The sequence below is a fragment of the Bemisia tabaci genome, chromosome 9, assembly GCF_918797505.1.
Source record: "Bemisia tabaci chromosome 9, PGI_BMITA_v3".
Classification (NCBI taxonomy): domain Eukaryota; kingdom Metazoa; phylum Arthropoda; class Insecta; order Hemiptera; family Aleyrodidae; genus Bemisia; species Bemisia tabaci.
Window position 1 is genome coordinate 6494135 of NC_092801.1, and position 19403 is coordinate 6513537.

The 19403-nt window shown below is 36.5% G+C and overlaps 2 protein-coding genes across 3 annotated transcripts in view; one reads left to right on the top strand and one right to left on the bottom strand.

Annotated features, from left to right (window-relative positions):
• LOC109033281 (FGGY carbohydrate kinase domain-containing protein) overlaps window positions 1–1065 on the bottom strand; it is a 175425-nt gene extending 174360 nt beyond the window's left edge. The window contains exon 1 of the mRNA XM_072304231.1: window positions 940–1065. The gene's annotated coding sequence lies outside the window, so the exon portion shown is untranslated. The remainder of the gene's footprint in view (window positions 1–939) is intronic.
• A 3616-nt stretch (window positions 1066–4681) lies between these two features.
• On the top strand, window positions 4682–18401 carry AP-1mu (adaptor protein complex 1, mu subunit). 2 transcript variants are annotated; one of them, XM_019045373.2, is made up of 10 exons: window positions 4682–4841; window positions 5630–5721; window positions 7339–7563; window positions 9037–9167; window positions 12350–12494; window positions 12861–13051; window positions 13919–13997; window positions 14641–14871; window positions 15872–15997; window positions 18182–18401. In XM_019045373.2, the coding sequence occupies exons 2-10, from the start codon at window positions 5680–5682 to the stop codon at window positions 18278–18280; spliced, it is 1269 nt and encodes a 422-aa protein (XP_018900918.1). In that variant the 5' UTR covers window positions 4682–4841; window positions 5630–5679; the 3' UTR covers window positions 18281–18401. The 2 variants fall into 2 exon arrangements, with proteins under 2 accessions (XP_018900918.1, XP_018900928.1); XM_019045383.2 differs by lacking the exon at window positions 4682–4841 and adding an exon at window positions 5228–5246.
• The last annotated feature ends 1002 nt before the right edge of the window (window positions 18402–19403 follow it).

A 19403-nucleotide genomic window follows, 5' to 3' on the forward strand; every position in this document is an offset into this window, starting at 1 on the left:
CGATGCGCACGACGAAAATTACAGAAATCAACTCCTTCCGAAGATATTTAATGATTCTTGGTGTGTGAATTGAAACCACCCGCTCATGAAAACTCAATGCTCTACGTGATTCACATCGTGCGCTAAACGTTATCATGAACGCCTCTGCGATTAAAAAATCTGGTAACCTCAACCTTGACGCTTTGACTCAGCTATATCAAATTACTTATACCTAGTTTGAAAAACACATGTGGGAAATGAACACTGCTTGATTGAGAAGCTTGCTGAAACCGGTGTAGTGCGCGATTTGACTCACGTAGAGCTTTGAGTTCCTTGTGAGCGGGCAGTTCAAATTCCTCGTAACCAATGTGAAATAAAAATATTAATATCTCCGTTAGGATTTGGTTTCAGTAATTTTCGTTGTGCGAATCGTGCTCTACATGAAATTCTGACCAGGAAACATGTATCAGAATGCTTAAATTCGTACCTTGTCTAGTGGTCCATTTTAATTTTCATCGTTACATTGTATTTTCCGAAAATTTCCTTGATTCTTAAAAGGTATGACAACGTTGCCCATCCAAAATGTGGGCTGCGGCTCACAATGGACCGAATCAATGGGAGAGCTCGCACATGAACTTTTTTACCAAAACTGTAAATTTATATTTAATTCGTCAGATTTTAAATATTGAGGGGTGATTCTTCAACAAATTTTAAGAAAGATCGAACCGATGGGACCATTTTTAAGACCTCAAAATTTTTAAAGTTTTAAAGTTTCAAATTTGTGTCCGACCTCTCCTATCGACTCGATCCACTGTGCGGCCTTACACTCTAAGAACGACGAACATGATTTCATGGTCGTTTCCTGGACACTTCAAGAAAGAATTGCTAGCGCGTATCCCAACTGTTTCTGCAGAAGAGTTAAAAAGAATACCAATCAGATTTATGTATACAGCAACTTACAGTCAGTTCAAACCTGGCGAGGGAGGACTCAAAACTAGTCGACAAAATGTCTCTGCGTTACAGATTGCTTCAAAGTCTTGACACCGGAGCACTGGCAGACTAGAGTCCCTTTATACTGAGAGTCAAGACAATTCGGCTCATGGATGTCACAAACGGGAATAAAGATTACAGAAATTGAACGTTTTTCGTAATCTTTGATCGGCCCATTCTCAAATGCCTTTCTCCGTTCCTCCTCTCATTCCGTTTGTTCCTTGCCGAACCCGTAATTCCCTGGTCCATTCCAGATTATAATCTTTGCAATTGGTGAAAATGTAATCTTTATTCCCGTTTGTGACATTGTGGAGGCCTAAAATACGGAACCAATCAGAAATGGATTCAAATTGTCTTGACTCTCAGTATAAAGGGACTCTATGGCAGACCGGCTTCATGTAACACGAGTCAATGACGAAGCATTAAAAAGAAGGCGACCTAAAGTCCCTCACACGAAATCCTAGGTTAGGCGATAGCAAAAATTTGTCACCAAAATCTCATTTTTCCCCCCTTCAAAACCATCTCTTACCCTTTTCACGTCAGTAGGGACTTTTTAGCAGAGCACATTCAACGTCAGGATTTCCGAATCTGCTGAACATTTCAGCTCATTTTAATCTTTTTCTAGGGACGAGAAACATTTACGCACCACTGAACATTTCAATTTTTCAAGGTGTGAAATGTTATTATCCAGAACCGAAATCTTTCTTTTACCTCTTTCGACTCCTCCTAAATGAAAATAACGAGTCTGGTAAAGGAACAATTACAAACCGTATCAAGATGAAACACTTGATAAACATTCAGTCATTGCACTGTCGGCTGTCGTAACACAATCGTTGTCAGTTGAAAATTATAATTGAAGGGCCTGGAGGACAAAGCGCATGAGTGCAGTTTTTGATTATTCTCGCAAAATCAATTTTTGAAGTCGACGAGTCGATATAATGACTGATCATATTGACTTCTTGTGATTTTTATGGAAAATCGATTTTTGATCAGGAATGAAATTGGTTACTTACGGTCCGAGGGTGGAGATATGCACCTGACATGGTCGGAACACGCCGTTTTCACGTACTTTTACACGTAGAATCATTTTTAATGTTGACGATTTTCAAGGTTTTAAGGCTCCAATCATGAAGGGTACATTTCTCCGATCTTGGATGGAGAGACACCGATCTCAATCCCGATAAACCATCGATTTCCCGCAAAAAATCGCAAAAACTCGATACAAACGATAGATAAATCAACTCGTCAACGTTAAAAATCAATTCTCCGTGTCAAAATACATAGGGTTACGTGTGCTTCAGTCTTTTCAGGTGCATTTATTCATTCATGAATAGAAAATAAACTATTTCGATCCTGAAAAATCATCGATTTTCCTTTAAAAATCGTTCAAAATCGATTTAACTGATCAGTATACCGGTTCGGCAACGTTAAAAATCGATTCTACGTGTAAAAACTTGTGTAAAAACTACGTGTAAAAACAAGATCAAGGCACAAAAAATCAAATCAAGGGGATGCGCGCGTAACCGTGGCAGTCGCAGTAGCTGGGAAGATCAGTCATTCCCTTTCTTCCACGCTCCGAATGTTATGGGACCGGAAAATCTCGTTATGTAAAAACAGAAGATTCGAAAACGCCTTCAATTGAGGCGTGATACCTTACGCGCTCCGGAGAGTTTAAATAGTTGTATCCCTGCGCCTTAGCAAGGCGATGGAAGCTCAATACTGAAGTAGCGTCGCCGCTTCGTTTTTCGGTTTCCCTCTGCCGCTACCGCTACGTCAGTTTCGACCGTTAAGGCCGTAGTTTAAGGGCGCTAAAGACGCGATTGTACATCGGAAATTGGTAAATTTTGCAGAAGAATTAAAAATTAAGAAGCAGGATTAATTTAACTGAGTAATAAAGGGTACTTAAATCCAAAAAAAAAGGAGCGTCGCCGCTTGGTGTTTCGGTTTTTCTGTGCCGCTACTGCTACGTCAGTTTCGACCGTTAAGCCCATAGTTTATGGGCGCTAAAGCCAGGATTGTATTTCGCAAATGGATAATTTTTGCAGAATAATTAAATATTTAGAGGCAGGAGTAATTAAACTAAATATTAAAAGGAACTCAAATTAACAACATAAAGCAAAATATGTTTAAAAAGCTGAAATTAGAACCAAATCATGTCCGAGCAAATTTCGAGTTCACAATCAATTTTCTAGTTGATTGTGAAATCGACGGACATTCGAGAGAGTAATATAGAAAAATTTAAAACATGGGGATGCGCGTGTAACCGTGGAAGTAGCTCGGAAGACCAGTCATTCCCTTTCTTCCATGCTCCGATCGTTATGGGATCAGAAAATCCCGTTGTGCAAAAATAGTAAACTAGAAAACGCCTTCAATTGAGGCGTGATACCTTACGCGTTCCGGAGAGTTCAAAGAGTTGTATCCCTGCGCCTTAGCAAGGCGATGGAAGCTTAATATCGAAGTAGTAGTCCAGGCGCCTGGTAGCTAAAAATGAGGCTACCTGGAATTTCGGGTACACAGGAATTTTTTTGGCTAACCTTATGTTTTTTGGGTCGCTGAATCCGAATTTGAAGTTTCCTACCGCGTATCTGGTAAGCATTTTCCGCCATTTTGAAAAAATTGCCTAAAAAGGCAATTTTTGCGGTTTTTTTTAATAAAGCGGCTACGCATGAGAAAAAGTCCCGGATTTAGTTAATGTTTTGAATAGCTGACATAATTTGGAAGAAAATGATATATGAATATGCTAGGTTTGCTCAAAAATTGAGGAAGATACAGCATCGTGAACATCGCGCCCATTCACGTTTTTGCGGCGCACCCGTCAACGCGCGATCCGGCTCGCCGCGGTCAGCCAAGTTCCGAAGCGTTCCAAAGTTCCGAGATCAGAGGTTCCTCAATTTTTGAGCAAACCTATCATAATCATATGCTGTTTTCTTCCAAATTATGTCAGCTATTCAAAACATTAACTAAATCCGGGACTTTTTCTCATGCGTAGCCGCTATATAAAAAAAACCGCAAAAAAAGGTATTTTTAGGCAATTTTTTCAATATGGCCGAAAATGCTCACCAGGTACGCGGTAGGAAACTTCAGTTTCGGTTTCAGCAACCCAAAAAACATTAAGTAAGCCAAAAGCCGTGTACCCGAAATTCCAGGTAGACTTACCAGGCGCCTGGACTATAAATTTTGCTGCATGCTGTATGATGGATGTTCGATGGCCTACCTCAAAAATTGAAGGCGAGGTAACGATGTGCATAATTTCTACATCCTATCGTGTCAACTCAGCTTCCTTGAAAAGTCGAAAAGGAAACGCCCTTGTGGGGTTGCCACAGAGGCGCAAACACGTCATCTCTTAAAAGTACAAATTTTGCGTTTCAAAAAATTTTTATTCTAATTAATTATTTAACTTACTAGGTTTCTATAGGTAACATTCATACGTTTCTCCGACAGTTTCTCATTTTTTTGTTCGAAAAAATTTACCAATGTTCTCTCTAACATCCATAATGAGGCCACGGTCACACGATCACTACGCGGAGGGTCGGAGACATTCGGCAAAAAATAATATTTGTTTAAATTTTGGCGGGTACACCTCTTTCATGTACAATTGCTCCGTAAGCTGAAACTTTGACAAAAAATGACAAAGTTCCTTCAAATCCCGTGTCCGCAACCTTTTGTACATTCAAACTTCTGATGATTGCTGCAGGTGCGGCGGTGATAGCGCAACGTTGCCATGCCATGTCATGTCAACAAAGGCCGTGTTTTGATAAGGGCGGAAAGTGAATTCATTCACGCTAAATAGTTAATTTTATTTATTTTTGTGACTTAGTTAAGTTGTTATCATGGTATAATTAAATTCATTCAGTCTAGTTTTATATTTAATTGTAAGTATCCGATCCATCTGATTCCTCGTATAGCTGGACTCTCTTAGATAGTGTTTTTTGACAACTGTTTACTACTCCACCTTTCTTCCGAAGCTATTCTATAACTAGCAATTACTTCTCCGTAATTTATTTAACGGCCTCTCACATTTTCGCCCTTTAAAACTCGGATTCTGTCCAAAGAATCTGCCTAAAATTTTGTTTGGTTTTATTAATTTTAATTTTTGAGGTTATCTCGCTCTGTTAGCGGGCCTTTCGGGTGGTGACATTTCATTGCTCTTATTAATGTCAATGAGCCAATTCTCAATTTTACCTTCTTGCAACTTATAATAGTGGAAGTTTCAATTTTCCATTGATTCTAGTCGGCATTTCATCCAGGAAGCTTTCTCCAATCAATCTATACTTGAGGTGAGGCGAACGAGCATTATTGATGATGATAAAATCAAGAGTGTATTTCAAAATTTGTGTACTTACAAACAGATGTTTTTATGAATAAATTCTCTGTGCCTGTCTCTTATATCTCTTCTCGGCGAAGACCTCTAGCATTTCAGGATTTGATGCTGCTTGATATCTTTCACTCATGAATTTCTACATAATTCTTTACATAATGTGCTCTTGTTCTTTCGCAGTGATTGTTTCCACACCATCACACATCATGTTACCTTGAGAAGATTAAATTAGGATTACTTATCAAAATCTATACAATTTTTGTGTTTAAGGATGCACTTAGATTGTCCCAAATTAAATCCACCAACTTAATAAGAATGTTGCGTTTTATTCCTTTCTTTTAGAAACACCTATATCAGTATTGGCAACTGTAAGGAAAGGAAGATAATCCAAGATGTCTGCCTCTGCCATATACATATTAGATGTCAAAGGAAAAGTAAGTTGTTTTCTATTTTACCTATATCAATGGTGTAAGTCGGCAATCACATAACTCGGTTTGCGACATCACAGACTTCCTGTCATACTTTATGTTTTAAACAGAAAACTACTCAACAGCAATTCTTCAAAACTGCAGTGATTTTTCTTCTCTGTGCAAAGAAAATTCTGCAAAAACTTTCAGGAATGATGTCAATTTTTTCTCCTCTTAATAAATAACATAGAGGCAGAGATTCTCAGACACCGCAAGATTGCGGACTTACGCTGTCGATATACTTTTCTGTGCTGCCAGATTTTCTTGATAACGATATGCTCTCCATTAGTTGTATTATCTAGCTGGATTCAATATATCATCAGTGAAAGCGCAAACATGAGTATCTCGGTCATGTTGTTTGAAAATCTCCGCTCCTATTTCATTTTGTAAAAGGAGACTGAATTATTATTAAAGCTTCTTTATAGTTCAAAAGAGAAGGTGTCAAAGTAATTGCGCCTGAGAATGGACCACTAGACAAGGTACGAATTTAAGCATGCTGATGAATCTTTCCTGGTCAGAATTTCATGTAGAGCACGATTCGCACAACGAAAATTACTTAAACCAACTTCTAACAAAGATATTAACGTTTTTATTTCACATTTGTTACGAGGAATTTGAACTGCCCGCTCACAAGAAACTCAAAGCTCTACATGAGTCAAATCGCGCACTACAACGGTTTCAGCAAGCTTCTCAATCGAGCAATGTTCATTTCCCACCATGTGCTGTTCAAACTATAAGCAATTTGCTCTATCTGAGCCAAAGTGCCAAGATTGAGGTTGCCGATTTTTTTATCGCAGAGACGTTCATGATAACGTTGAGCGCGATGTGAATCACGTAGTGCATTGAGTTTTCATGAGTGGGTGGTTTCAATTCACGCACCAAGAATCATTAAATATCTCTGGAAGGAGTTGATTTTGGTAATTTTCCTTGTGCGCATCGTGTTTTACATGAAATTTTGATGAAGACACATGTATCAGAATGTTGAAATTTGTACCTTGTCTAGTGGTCCATTAGGCTTGGAAGCAAAAAAGCTCTCAACAATTTGGAAGCAAAGTTGGAACATCACTGGTCAGCCAACAGTATTTGGTATATCAACAACTCTTTGCCTCTCAAAAAATGCCACACTTCATGATGGCTAAAGAGGAGATTTAATTAGAATATGGGTAAACAAGGCTAAAAAATGATTAAAACACTAAAACACAGGACGTTCCGAGCTCCTACCAGCTCATTTTCAGCTGCGAAAAAACATAAAAACAAGTAAAAAATTGAGTGGCAACCTGACCCCAGGTTTTTTACTTGTTTTTATGTTTTTTCGCAGCTGAAAATGAACTGGCAACAGCTCAAAACGTCCTGTGTTTTAGTGTTTTAATAATTTTTTAGCCTTGTTAACCCATATTTTAATTAAATCTCCTCTTTATTTGTATATTCGGGCTATGTTTTTGTGCTTTGTTCATGATGGCTGCATCATAAATCAGTGCGGTTCCCATAAATGAAGCTTAGTATTGAAGATTTTTCTCAAGTTTTTGAATTGAAGTTGCAGCACTTGTCTGTGAAAAACCTAATTTTTTTCATTGTTTTACCCAGGTCCTTATATCGAGGAATTACCGAGGAGACATTGACATGAACGTCATAGAAAAATTCATGCCACTACTAATGGAAAAGGAGGAGGAAGGGATGCTTACTCCCATGCTCCAGACCTCCGAGTGCACGTTTTCTTATATCAAGTACAACAACTTGTACATTGTATCTACCACGAAGAAAAATGCAAATATCGCCTTAGTCTTTGTATTTCTACATAAAATTGTACAGGTAATTTAAAGTGATTTGTTTTTACTATGGCTTTGTTTTCCTGGGAAGTTTTTATTAGGTTCGTCGCAGGGTCAAATCGCGAAAACGTAACTTTGGGGATTTTTTGCAGTCACTGCCACCGCAGGACGAGGCTCTCACATTCTTGCAACAAGTCTCCATGCAAAGATGGATTAGTTATTTAGAGTATGTGAACAGAATTAAGGTAATAATTGAACATGGTCAGGCATTAGACAAATTATTATATTAAACATACACGAACAATTGAGTGTATAACAAAATATCACACTGTTTGCTGTCACCTCTTCTTTTCTCAGTCGGTTTTGGATCTCTGAAAGCAATGACAAGGATTTTACTCGCTACTGCGATTAATATTGAGTTAGTTAATATTTGGCCCGAGTTTGCAAGTGAGACATCTTCCTGAAACAAAGCTCATGCAAATATCTTGTGGAAGCAAGGCCTTTCTCTCATGTCATACACACCACTCAAGATGGCGACCAAACGGTGGTGTCAGGTGAGTTGGTTGGTCTATTGTTCAAAGGTTGATAAACTTCAGTGAGCTGGGGTCCTTTGGATATGCTAATGCACCTGCATTCCAATCCTTAAACAATACCCTGAACCAACCACTGACTCCGTCTTTCACTTGCCAGCTTTTACAGCAAGGACTATGATTAACATACGCATACAAATAGATGCATCTGAAGACAGACGGACTGACATTGCTGTGAAGTTGCCTTTTCCTAATTTTTTAAATGTTCCGAATTGAACAGAAGTTTTCTTTCCACCTTTCGATGATTCAAGATATCAACACAAAAAAAATATGTCAGAAACTATAATATGTTAATGACTGCCAGCAACTTAATTTGAAATTAGAGTAGGTATCCTAGAATACAATGATTGTACATGATAGACAATTTTCAGAGTAGAGGTGCTTCTGTTTTAGGTAAGCTATCAAAACAGCTCCGTTAAAAAGTAGTAACTATCTAAAAATCTTCACTGATAGCCATCACGTTTTTGGAATTGGCATACATAAGTTGTTGTAGTGTGTGTCAGTTTTAAAAGCCAAGCAATCCAACAAACAGACTCATAAAACAACAATTCTCCAGTGCAGAGCTCACTCAGTTTCAATAAAGCTGTCCATTTCCGACAAGAGCGGCCTTATCAGAGCCTATGGGTTATTTCAAAACAAGTGGTACCGATAGCTTACCTGAAAGAAATTGTTTAAGCACTTCTAGTTCTGAGCACGAAGCAAGTGGCGCATTCTCTTGTGCTAATATCTCGTTCTCGTTTGTACTGGAGACTGCGGAAAGTACATTGCAGAAATCAAGAACTTCAAAACATGCGGATTACAAGCACTGGTCTCTATAAATTTGCCTGACATTCAAAAAGTGAAACAAAGAACTCTAAACAGTAAGGCTCATGTGCTGTGCTAGTAGTTTTTATGGTAATAAATTCTAACTTGTTTTTTCTTTTCAGGTTATGACTGAATATTTTAAAGAAATAGAAGAAGAAAGTATAAGAGATAATTTTGTCGTAATATATGAGTTACTGGATGAAATTTTAGATTTTGGATACCCTCAAACTACGGATAGCAAAATTTTACAAGAGTAAGTATACAAATTCAAGGACACTATTTATGAGGCTATTGATTTAGGGGTTCAGAAAAGGATTTTTCTTACTTCAGGAATTTTACAATGACAATGCAAATTAGGTAGTTTGTCATAATGCTCTCTTTTATTTCTCAATGTAAAAAATTAATGTGTAGACTGTACAAGCTCTCTTGCCAAAAAATTGCAGCTGATTTTATTTTGATGATGGCAATCAAAATAATTTGTACTTTTTCTAAAGAGCTTTTTGCTATCAGAAAGACCATTGCACAGTGGGGAAAAACGCCAATCTAGCCGCTCAAAAGTCCCTGTGTCAACGCTCTTGATTTTTATTCGTGTTTCTTGGGTTAAAAATGTAGCCAAAGGATAGGGGGACCCAAATTGAGGCAAGAAAATATTTTGTCAACCCCCCTTGGGCTATATTTTCGCCGCACAATGGCCCAATCCAAAGAGCTTGGTGGACCATTTTTTTACACCTACTTTTGGTTCACTTTACGTGAATTTTCTTAATTATCTGATTTTCTGCGTTGCGTTACACTTCTTTCAAAACAATCTAATCAATTATAACATCACTTAATGGCATTGTACACTGAAAAATTGAATGTTACGTACAGTGAAAATGTGAAATTAAAAATTAGTAGATCTATTCAGTTTACAAGACAATAACATTTATTTTCATCGATACAGGCGTTTTTTTAATACTAAGATACTTTTTGAATTGTGAAAAGACAATGAAATCAAACACTGAAACAGCATGAGAAAAGAAGAGGAAAAAAGAAATAAAGAAGAATCGAAAAATTAATGGAGAAAAAAGAAAGAAAAGATAGAAATTATAGCATTATAACTAAATAATTTTATAAACAACAAATAACAATAAACAACAAATAAGAATAATTTAAGAATAACTTAAACAATAATTATAACAATGAAAAGGAATAAAAAAAAAAAATATAAATGCAACAAAGCTGCGACTAAATCACAAAAGCTGCGACTTTTACCTACTTTTTTTTGCATACCATTGTCTGAATCTATAAAATGTGATAATTACCCGCAAGAATATTCACCTCCTCTCGTAGCCAGTGAAATTTTTCTTTCAATGTAATTTTTTGTGACTCTTATTTTGATTGCTAAATGTGTTCATGATGTTAATTATTCATCAAATTTATATGAGATTTAGTTGTTGTACATTTTAATATACATGAATTTTGAATTTGAATATATTTCTTGAATTTCGGACGAAAACTGACTCTTGCTCTTCTTGATTATTCATGGGTACTTCAAAAGAAGAAGAAGAAGAAAAAATAATACATTACAACCTCTTTAATTTAAAAAAACAACGGACCAGTGTCCGACACGTTCAATGCCTTTTCTCCCTGTCCAATAGTATTATTAGGACGCTTTTTACTTTATTTTCATCCTGCCATTTCTTAAACCTCAAAATTATGGAAGTAGATTCCGAAAACAGATCGTGTTAATTGCATGCAGGTATACTTCGTTCAGTTATTCAACGTGGCAACCCCCCCCCCCTCCATCCCTTCTCAAATAACCATCCAAAAATGAAGAATAGTAAAATCGTTGGTCGTTTTGGATGATTAATCATTAAATTAGTCACATTTATTATAGCTCAAGCTCCAAGCCAAATTGTCAAATAATTATTCCGGTATTTGAGCGTGAATTTGCTATTTTTCGCAAATTTACCATGTTTTAGTTAACGATGGAGTAAAACTGACTTCAGATTCGTGATCAGCGACCCAAAAAACATATAAACACATGTATTGCATGCCAACAAAGGTGATACTCTAATTAATGCCGCCTAGATCTGGCTCTGGAACCAATGTGCAACGCGCCTAGTGCATCAAAAACGCCTCGACGCCGGGCCATTAATCTTCGTTTATCTCTCTGAACCGCAAAAAAACCGCAAGATATCTCTACAGATTATGAAACTACATGAAATTCTGCGTCACCTAGTACAAGTCTGATATTGCAATTCGCCGATATTTGATACATTCCAATCCTCTGAAGTTCAAAAACACAGATTTTTCAGAGCAGGTGTTAAAGAAATAGAAACTATAAGAAAAAATGATGAGGAAATGAAATAAATGATTTGATTTACTTCTCAGGGGCTCTACTATGCTGGAAAACCATCAATTGCATAACCTGTTGCGTGAACACCATCAGTACGGAACGCATTTGGTGCGTCTTCCATCTGGGCTTCCAGTCTTACCTGTTTACGCTCACGGTTCATCATCAATTTTTTGATAACAAACAAGATTCTGGTGAATTTAATCACTGATTTGGTGTCAGTGGATATCTGAGAATGAAATGCAGCCTCTGGTAGCTTTCTACCAAACACTTGAAATTACGACTTTTGAGCGGCTAGATTGGTCGTTTTCCCCACTGTGCATTGTAATTCAATAACAACTTTTTGACAAGTGAAACTTCCCTCCTTTGGTGAAGGGCCATGCACGGAATACCAATAAACTCAGCTCTGGCTAACTTTCGAAATATTTTTGTATTGTGTTGCTTTCAATCTCCTGAGTAAGATGCGCTTTTAAAATCAAACTTTCTATGTGCCAATCTTGAGAAACTTGGGTCTAGAAAGTGCATTTTCGTTAATTTAACATGTGTTATTGTACAAAGAAGTTGCACTGTTGCGGAGTCAAAAATACAGAGCCTTTTTTTATTGAACTAAGTTGACGCACCGTCCTATCTTTCCAGTCAGGGAGGAAATAGGAGCTCACTCAGCTGGATTTTGCCTTCTGATAATATGTATAGAACTGTCAAAAAATGCACTTTATCAATCTAATTTTCTCAAGATTGGCAAATAGAAAGTTTTATTTGAAAAGCTCATTTTACTCAGAAGATAGTGTGGAACATCATGTAAAAAAAGTCTTAAAATTTAAACAGCACGGAAATTTTTATTATTCCCTGCTGTAGTAATCCTTTTCTGGAAAGTGCTCGCTATAATTTCGAAGAGTCACTAATAAAGTATTTTTGCCAAAAGTGGAGTTTGTTGAACCTTGGCTGTTCTTAAGAACTAATACATAAGCAGAAGCAAACCAAAAAAAAAAAAAAAAAATATCAAACCTAGCAGAATCATCAACTCCTTGTCATTGTTATACTGTTGTAGGTATACTGTTATATCAGTATATGTCATATTATATATTGTCATACTGTTGTAGGTATATAACCCAAGAAGGTCATAAACTGGAGATTCAACCCAGAATTCCAATGGCTGTCACGAATGCAGTTTCGTGGCGATCTGAAGGAATCAAGTATCGCAAAAATGAAGTATTTTTAGACGTCATTGAATCAGTTAATCTTCTCGTAAGTAACAATCAACATTATTTCCCAGTTACATTTTTCACATATTTTTTTTAGATTCTTAAGAGAAAGTGTTATTTTGTCATGACTATCCCAAGTGTAACTTATCATTATGTATGTATCCAAAGAGGTATCCAAAGTCCTCTCAGACATTCAGAGTTGTTCCCAATACATGACGTTTGATTGTTTCTCTTCAATTTTCTGTTCCTCTCAAAATTTCATCAATACTTTTTTCCAGTACATTATTATGAATGCTAATCCCATAAATAAATAAATCCCATAAATTTTAAATCACTAGATTTTGTTGCTTATCTATCGATGCTTATCTATTTAGAAAGTGTCATCAAGTTGATTTATTTTTAATTCCAGACAAACGCAAATAAAAATGTATTACGCAGTGAAATAGTTGGTGCTATTAAGATGAGGGTCTATCTTTCCGGTATGCCAGAGTTACGGCTGGGTCTAAATGACAAAGTTCTGTTCGAAAGTACAGGGCGAGGCAAATCAAAATCGGTTGAGCTTGAAGATGTCAAATTTCATCAATGTGTCAGATTATCAAGGTAAGTTATTTTTTTGCTAGACGTTAAAAGAGGAAAAAGTTTGTGTCTTGCAATACTGAAGTATTGTTGATTTCCTCTCCTAATAGAGAATTTCCCTCTTTTTAACATTATCATTCTATCCTAGGGCTGTGTTCAAAATATGTATTTTTTCCCAACTTTGAATTTTTGACAGGATAAAATTTACGGCAAGTTGATTCAAAACCACTTTTAATTATTTCTTTTCAAAAATGCAACTTTGTGAGTTTCTATTAAACTCGTCTCAACAGTTTTTGCTCCATGAAATGTGTGTGTCTGAAGTGACTGCCATTTCACCTTATCAGAGTGTTTTAAAACCAATGTAACTCAGGCAAAGAATAAATTTGCTGTGGCAAAATTTTGATCCATGACTTTCAGCAGAAAGCAACTTCAACTTGATGTTTTGCACTGCCGAGTACATTTACGGCAAAAACAAAATTAGAGATTGCAATACCTTTGATGCTCCTCTTGCTGATCACTACAAGGCTTTTAATACATGGTCGTCAAAAAATAAGAAAACTAAACAGCTTGATATTTGCAATGGTGTAAGCAGCACAATGGCTTCCAGTGTGCTCCAAATTGCAATCCAGTTATTTACACAAAATGTTGGGCCAGTTATTAGCAGTTAAATGTATCTACACTCATCTATTCCCTAAAAATTCAATTGAAAGAATTGTTGAAATGAATTAAACAAACACAACAAAAATTCAAACGAAATTCCATTTGGTTTCTTCTTATCTTGAAACCGAATCTCTACTATACGAGACAAAATTGGGTATTTTCAAAAAAAATTCCCTGTTCTCATAATTTGAGTAAAATTATTTTGTTTATAACTGTTTTCCTCTTTCACAGGTTTGAAAACGATAGAACAATATCTTTTATCCCTCCGGACGGTGAATTTGAATTGATGTCCTATAGGCTTAACACTCATGTAAGTTGTTTTTCATTACTTCATTTCCCCCTATTTTTGCCTCTCCCAGAGAATTTTAGAATTTTTTACACGAAACAAGCAGGTATCTTGACATTGTCACCTTCCAGCCGAAGTATCACAAGCGCCATGCAAAGTTTCAAAATGTATGCCGCCATTTTATTTTTTTACAGAGAAATTGTTTAAGAAAGCTGTCCAAAAATTTCACTGAATTTTCAAACCAATTCAACCAACAATTTCTCTGTAAAAAAATAAAGTGTCGGTGGAAATTTTGAAATGCTGCATGGCACTTGAGATACTTTGGCCGGAAGGTGATGACATGTCAGTAAATAATTTCAATCCCAATAGTGAAGCTGGAAAGAAAAGAAAAATTTAAGGGTCACAATCCAACAACCCCCCCCCCCCCCCCCACACCTCTCCTCCAGGAAAGAAGCGAGGCTCAAAAATGGGTGTAAGAGGTTAGGTTTTACATATCTTTTTGTATAGATTTCACTTACCTCGTCTAGTCATAGAACTGAGAAGTTTATTTAGCTCATGTCAAGAAGTTTTGAGCTTTATGCTCAGATTGACCCACCGAAAATTTGACCATTTCAATTGTTGTAAGTGCTCTTATGTATTTTATTAATGTCATCTATGTTGTGTTCAGGTAAAACCATTGATCTGGATCGAGAGCGTCATTGAAAGACATGCGCACAGTCGAGTAGAGTATATGGTAAAAGCTAAATCGCAGTTCAAGCGTCGCTCAACAGCAAACAATGTGGAGGTCATAATTCCTGTTCCCGCTGATGCTGATTCGCCCAAGTTTAAAACTACTGTAGGCAGTGTCAAGTATGCTCCAGAACAAAATGCCATCATGTGGACCATTAAATCATTCCCAGTAAGTTTTTTATAATTTTCAGGCCCGTTAATTATGGCAGTGTTCTCAGGATGAACCAAAAATGACTCGATATCAAACTTTGGAGGGATTTCTTAAATTACAGTAAAAAATTCAACTTTGGGTGTTTAATTCAAATTAAAAGGATGAATCTAAACGACCCCGCACAGTCTTTATGGGAAAGTGCACCACGATCGATTTTTAATTTTTTTACTGCATTCAATTCATCTCAAGATGCTGTTCAAAAGTGATTGTCAACTTTCTATGATGCACCATTTTTGCACAAAATGCCCGAAACGCTTCAATTATTTGGCAATAAAGAGTCAAAAAGAACAAGGCATTCGAGAACAGGTCTGATGTGAATAAGGAAAAATGTAGTGAGTGTTTGTCTTCTTATCTATTCCTGCCTACTCTGGGGCTATCTCCCTCCCGCTCTCGTCTGTTTGACGTTCACTGTTTTTCTCCAACTATCCTGTTCTTATGCTCCTCACGAATCTGATTTGGATGGTCAAGCAAAAAGGCATGCAGAATCCGAGATAAGACTGCCGCTCAGTGCTGCAGTTCCCCTGATTTCCTTGTTGACACACAGCCGACCGTTCACTTGAGTGCTGAAATGAGGAATCTTCCTAACTCTTTATTGCCGAATAATTGAAGCGTTCCAGGCGTATTGTGCTGAAACGGTGCATCGTAGAAAGTTGGCGCAATGATAACTTTTGATCAGCGACTTGAGATGAATTGAATGCAAAAAAAAAAATTAATAGTCGATTGCAGTGCACTTTCCCATAAGAAGTGTGCAGGGTCCTTATGGACTATCCTTCTGTTATTCCTCCGTAAAAAAAAAAAAAAAGTTTCCCAAGGAAAGAAGTGAGTTTCTCAGTCTAAGTCTTTTAAATTTGTATCAAAATTTCTTAGGCAGTCGAGGTGCTGTCTCTGAATGCTTTTGAAAATCTATTTCAACAGTTTTTGCCGAACATTCAAGACTCGGTGTGTTTTATTTTCACAGGGAGGAAAAGAATTCCTGATGCGAGCTCATTTCGGCCTTCCAAGCGTGGAGAATGAGGACAGTGAAGGAAAACCACCTATCCAAGTCAAGTTTGAAATTCCATACTTCACGACGTCTGGCATTCAGGTAATTAATTTTCAGTATTTTAACGGTTTTTTGTAGCAAATTGCTTTAAGTAACTTCATGGATATCAGCTGTTGTGTTCAGTTCTTCAGCTTGCATTTATTTCTGCTTCTTGATAGGTAAGCCTGTTCCAGCTTACAGAAATACAATAAAAGGTGGAGACCTGTTCTGCCCTGCTGAGGAAAAACACCAAATGAACCTTCAGGTGTTGCCAAATTTCCTTTCATAAAACACAAATTTCCTGGTAAACTAATGAATATTTGTCTCCCAATTTTTCAGATGATTTTGTTTGCAATACACCTAAAACTCCTGAAAATTTCAAAGAAAAATATTCACAACTTTCCTTCAAAATAAGCAGTTTATCGAAGGAAATTTGGCAACTCTCAAATGTTCATACGGCGTTCTTCCTAAGCACGGCAGTGTTGCGGATCTGCCCCCACAGCATCCCGTTAATGAACACGAGCCAAAAACTGTGTTAAAATGAGCACATAATGGATCATTAAGACTACTGAATCCAGCATTTTTCAAACTGTTTTAGTTCAGTGTGATACCATTTCGATGGCGAAAAGTGTATCTTAATTGCTATGTTCGAAAATTTTCAATCATGTGTTATTCTCTTCAAAGCAAAGTTACCTTGTAATTTTGTGTAACTTTTAAAGAATGAGCGAACAAAATTTACCAATAGAAACTTATAGACGGTGTAAGTCGGCAATCACATAACTCGGTGTGCGACGCCTGCAGACTTCCTGTCTTACTTTATTTTCTAAACGGAAAACTGCTCAACGGCAATTTTTTAAAACTGTCGAGATTTTTCTTCTCTGTTCAAAGAAAATTCTGCAAAAACTTCAAAGAATGATGTCAATATGTTCTCCCTTAAAAAATTAATATAGAGGCGTAGATTCTCAGACACCTCAAACGAGACATGTGATTGCGGATTTGCGCCGTCGTTATGGTTAGTATTCTTTAAAAAAAGTATAAAATATGAGCAGCGACATCACAATCTCAGATACGCATCTTTTGACTTAAGCTGAACATTAGTGTATTTCGCTAAATCAGGCTTTGTTTCTGGAGAAATCAGAATTTTCATTGTGTTGTGCCCAGGGGCATTATTTGATGACCGGCGTAATGGCAATGGAAATTTGACATCATTTTTCATTTCACCTCTGTGGTTTTAACATTAACAACTTAGTTTCCTCCTTCACTACAGGAGCATTTAACATGCCATGAGAGGTAAAAAAATAAGTAAAAGAGTTCTTACTAAAAATCGTAATGTCGGGAAGCAGATAGAATCTTTAATACTGTAACTGTTTTTTGCATTGCTGGTCAATAGTGCATTAATAGCCTTCAAAAATCCAGTTTGAAGAGCATTTGTTTCTGTTTGACAAGGCCTTTCACTAACGTTTTTCTCTTTCTCGCTTAAACTTGAAGACAATAATGTAATAATCCTCAAGTGCTCAAGTAGAACAAAGGCAGCCCGACAAACCAGTCAAGAGACACAAGTCTGTAACTCTACGATCGTAGTTAAAAGTGACATCATAACTTTGGATCATGCAAAGCACCCACTTATTGGAGAGGGAAAAGCTGCTTTGTACTGATGTTAGGTCCAATTAGTTCTGAAACGCCTCTACAGTCGCTCTCTGATTGTACATGACTAGTTTTGCGCCAAAATCACAACTCCATGAAAAAAATTGTTTTCATATCGAATTTTTTACCTCTAAAGTAAGAATATTCTGTGTAAAATAGAGTCATGACTGCACCCTGGCTATGATCATACGGATCACATTTAGCAAAAAAAGACCTAGCGCGATTACAATGGTTTCAAAATCGTGCAACTTCTTCTTTTCTTTTAAAAATACTCAATATATGTACAGTATTAAGATTTACACGATTATTTTCCTTTAAAATTACGAATTTTTGGTGGTAAGCAAAAACTTTTGCTATTCTGAGGGATTTTTTAGAAAATTACATAGAAGCAACATTTTTACAACACTGTGATTGCGCTGGTTCCTTTTTTCTAAATGCGATCCATATGATCACCTACTTATATGTATAAATATTCTTCATGCCTTTGCTAAAGGTTAATCTTAGCCATGAAAGCAACTGATGCTATAACCTTTGTTGCATACATTTTTCATGAATGATAAGTAGAGCAAGCATTGCATTAATTATTCTTCTGCTTTTTTCCAGGTGCGGTATTTGAAAATTATTGAAAAGAGTGGTTATCAAGCATTGCCTTGGGTTAGGTACATCACTCAAAACGGTGATTACCAGTTGAGAACAAACTAAACCAGTTCATCCCTCCAATCATTCTTTTTACGTTTTCAGATGTTTATCATTCCCAGTTGTAAGTTAAATGTATTTAAGATCTTCAATAAAAATCAAGAAAGCACGGCAAATGAAACAAAAATTATTTTGCTCTATCGTAACTATCTCTAAAATTTACTCTTCACATGAGCCTCAGATTGAGACTTGTTTCTTGCGGCTTGAGGTTTCAAGTACAAAATATGTATGAAACGAGCTTGGAATTTACTTTGTTCAGTCTATTCCGATCACTCAACCCTCTATGGCATGAATTATTTTGGATCTGAGATTCTGGGGGACACTTATTTATTTTGTAGCTTGCATAAAAAACAGAGTACCAATTTTTTCTTTCAAAATTGTAAACTTTTGGGAATTAGTTATAAAAAAAAGGAAAAAACTAATGAAAACTTGCAAAATTATGCCACAAAAGAAAGATTTAATTTTTAAAAAACCCAAAAATACGCTGTTACGAATTTGTAACACTTTGCCATAGAGGGTTAAAATGTGGCTGATTACTTTTCTTTTCCAAGTTTTGCTATTCTTTCGCACGAAATGAAAATTTTATGAGTCATTAGCTAAAGAACCTTTTTTTATTTTTATTTTTTTTTACCAATTTTCAAGTAGCGTATTGGTTAATTCCACGCTTATTACCCCAGCCTCAGATGACTATTGTCTGAGCCCATCAAACTTAGGTCACCCTGCCGGGAATCGATCCCGGGACTCCTTAGTCATAGAGCCAGCGCTAGAACCACTACACCATAGGAGGTCATCAACTGAAAATACTCACACCTAAAAGTAATTGAACCGTACATGTTTTTACCATTTTATGGTGTGAATCCTAAATGACTGGGTAAATTTAATCAAACTATAGCTGTTCGTATTGAAAGTTTTCAATATTTTAATTTTCCGGGTTCACAAAGCTAAAGGTCAGCTTTGTGAGGTTTGCTACTTTAGTTTTCCCGGTTTAGTTCCGCCTTTTTTACAGTTATTACCTTACTAATGCTGAGAAGCAAATATTGTAAAAAAATTGCCAAAATTGTGACCATGACTTAAACAATGTGACGACAACAAAAATTGTCGCCAAAATTCAATACCAACGATTTTTTTA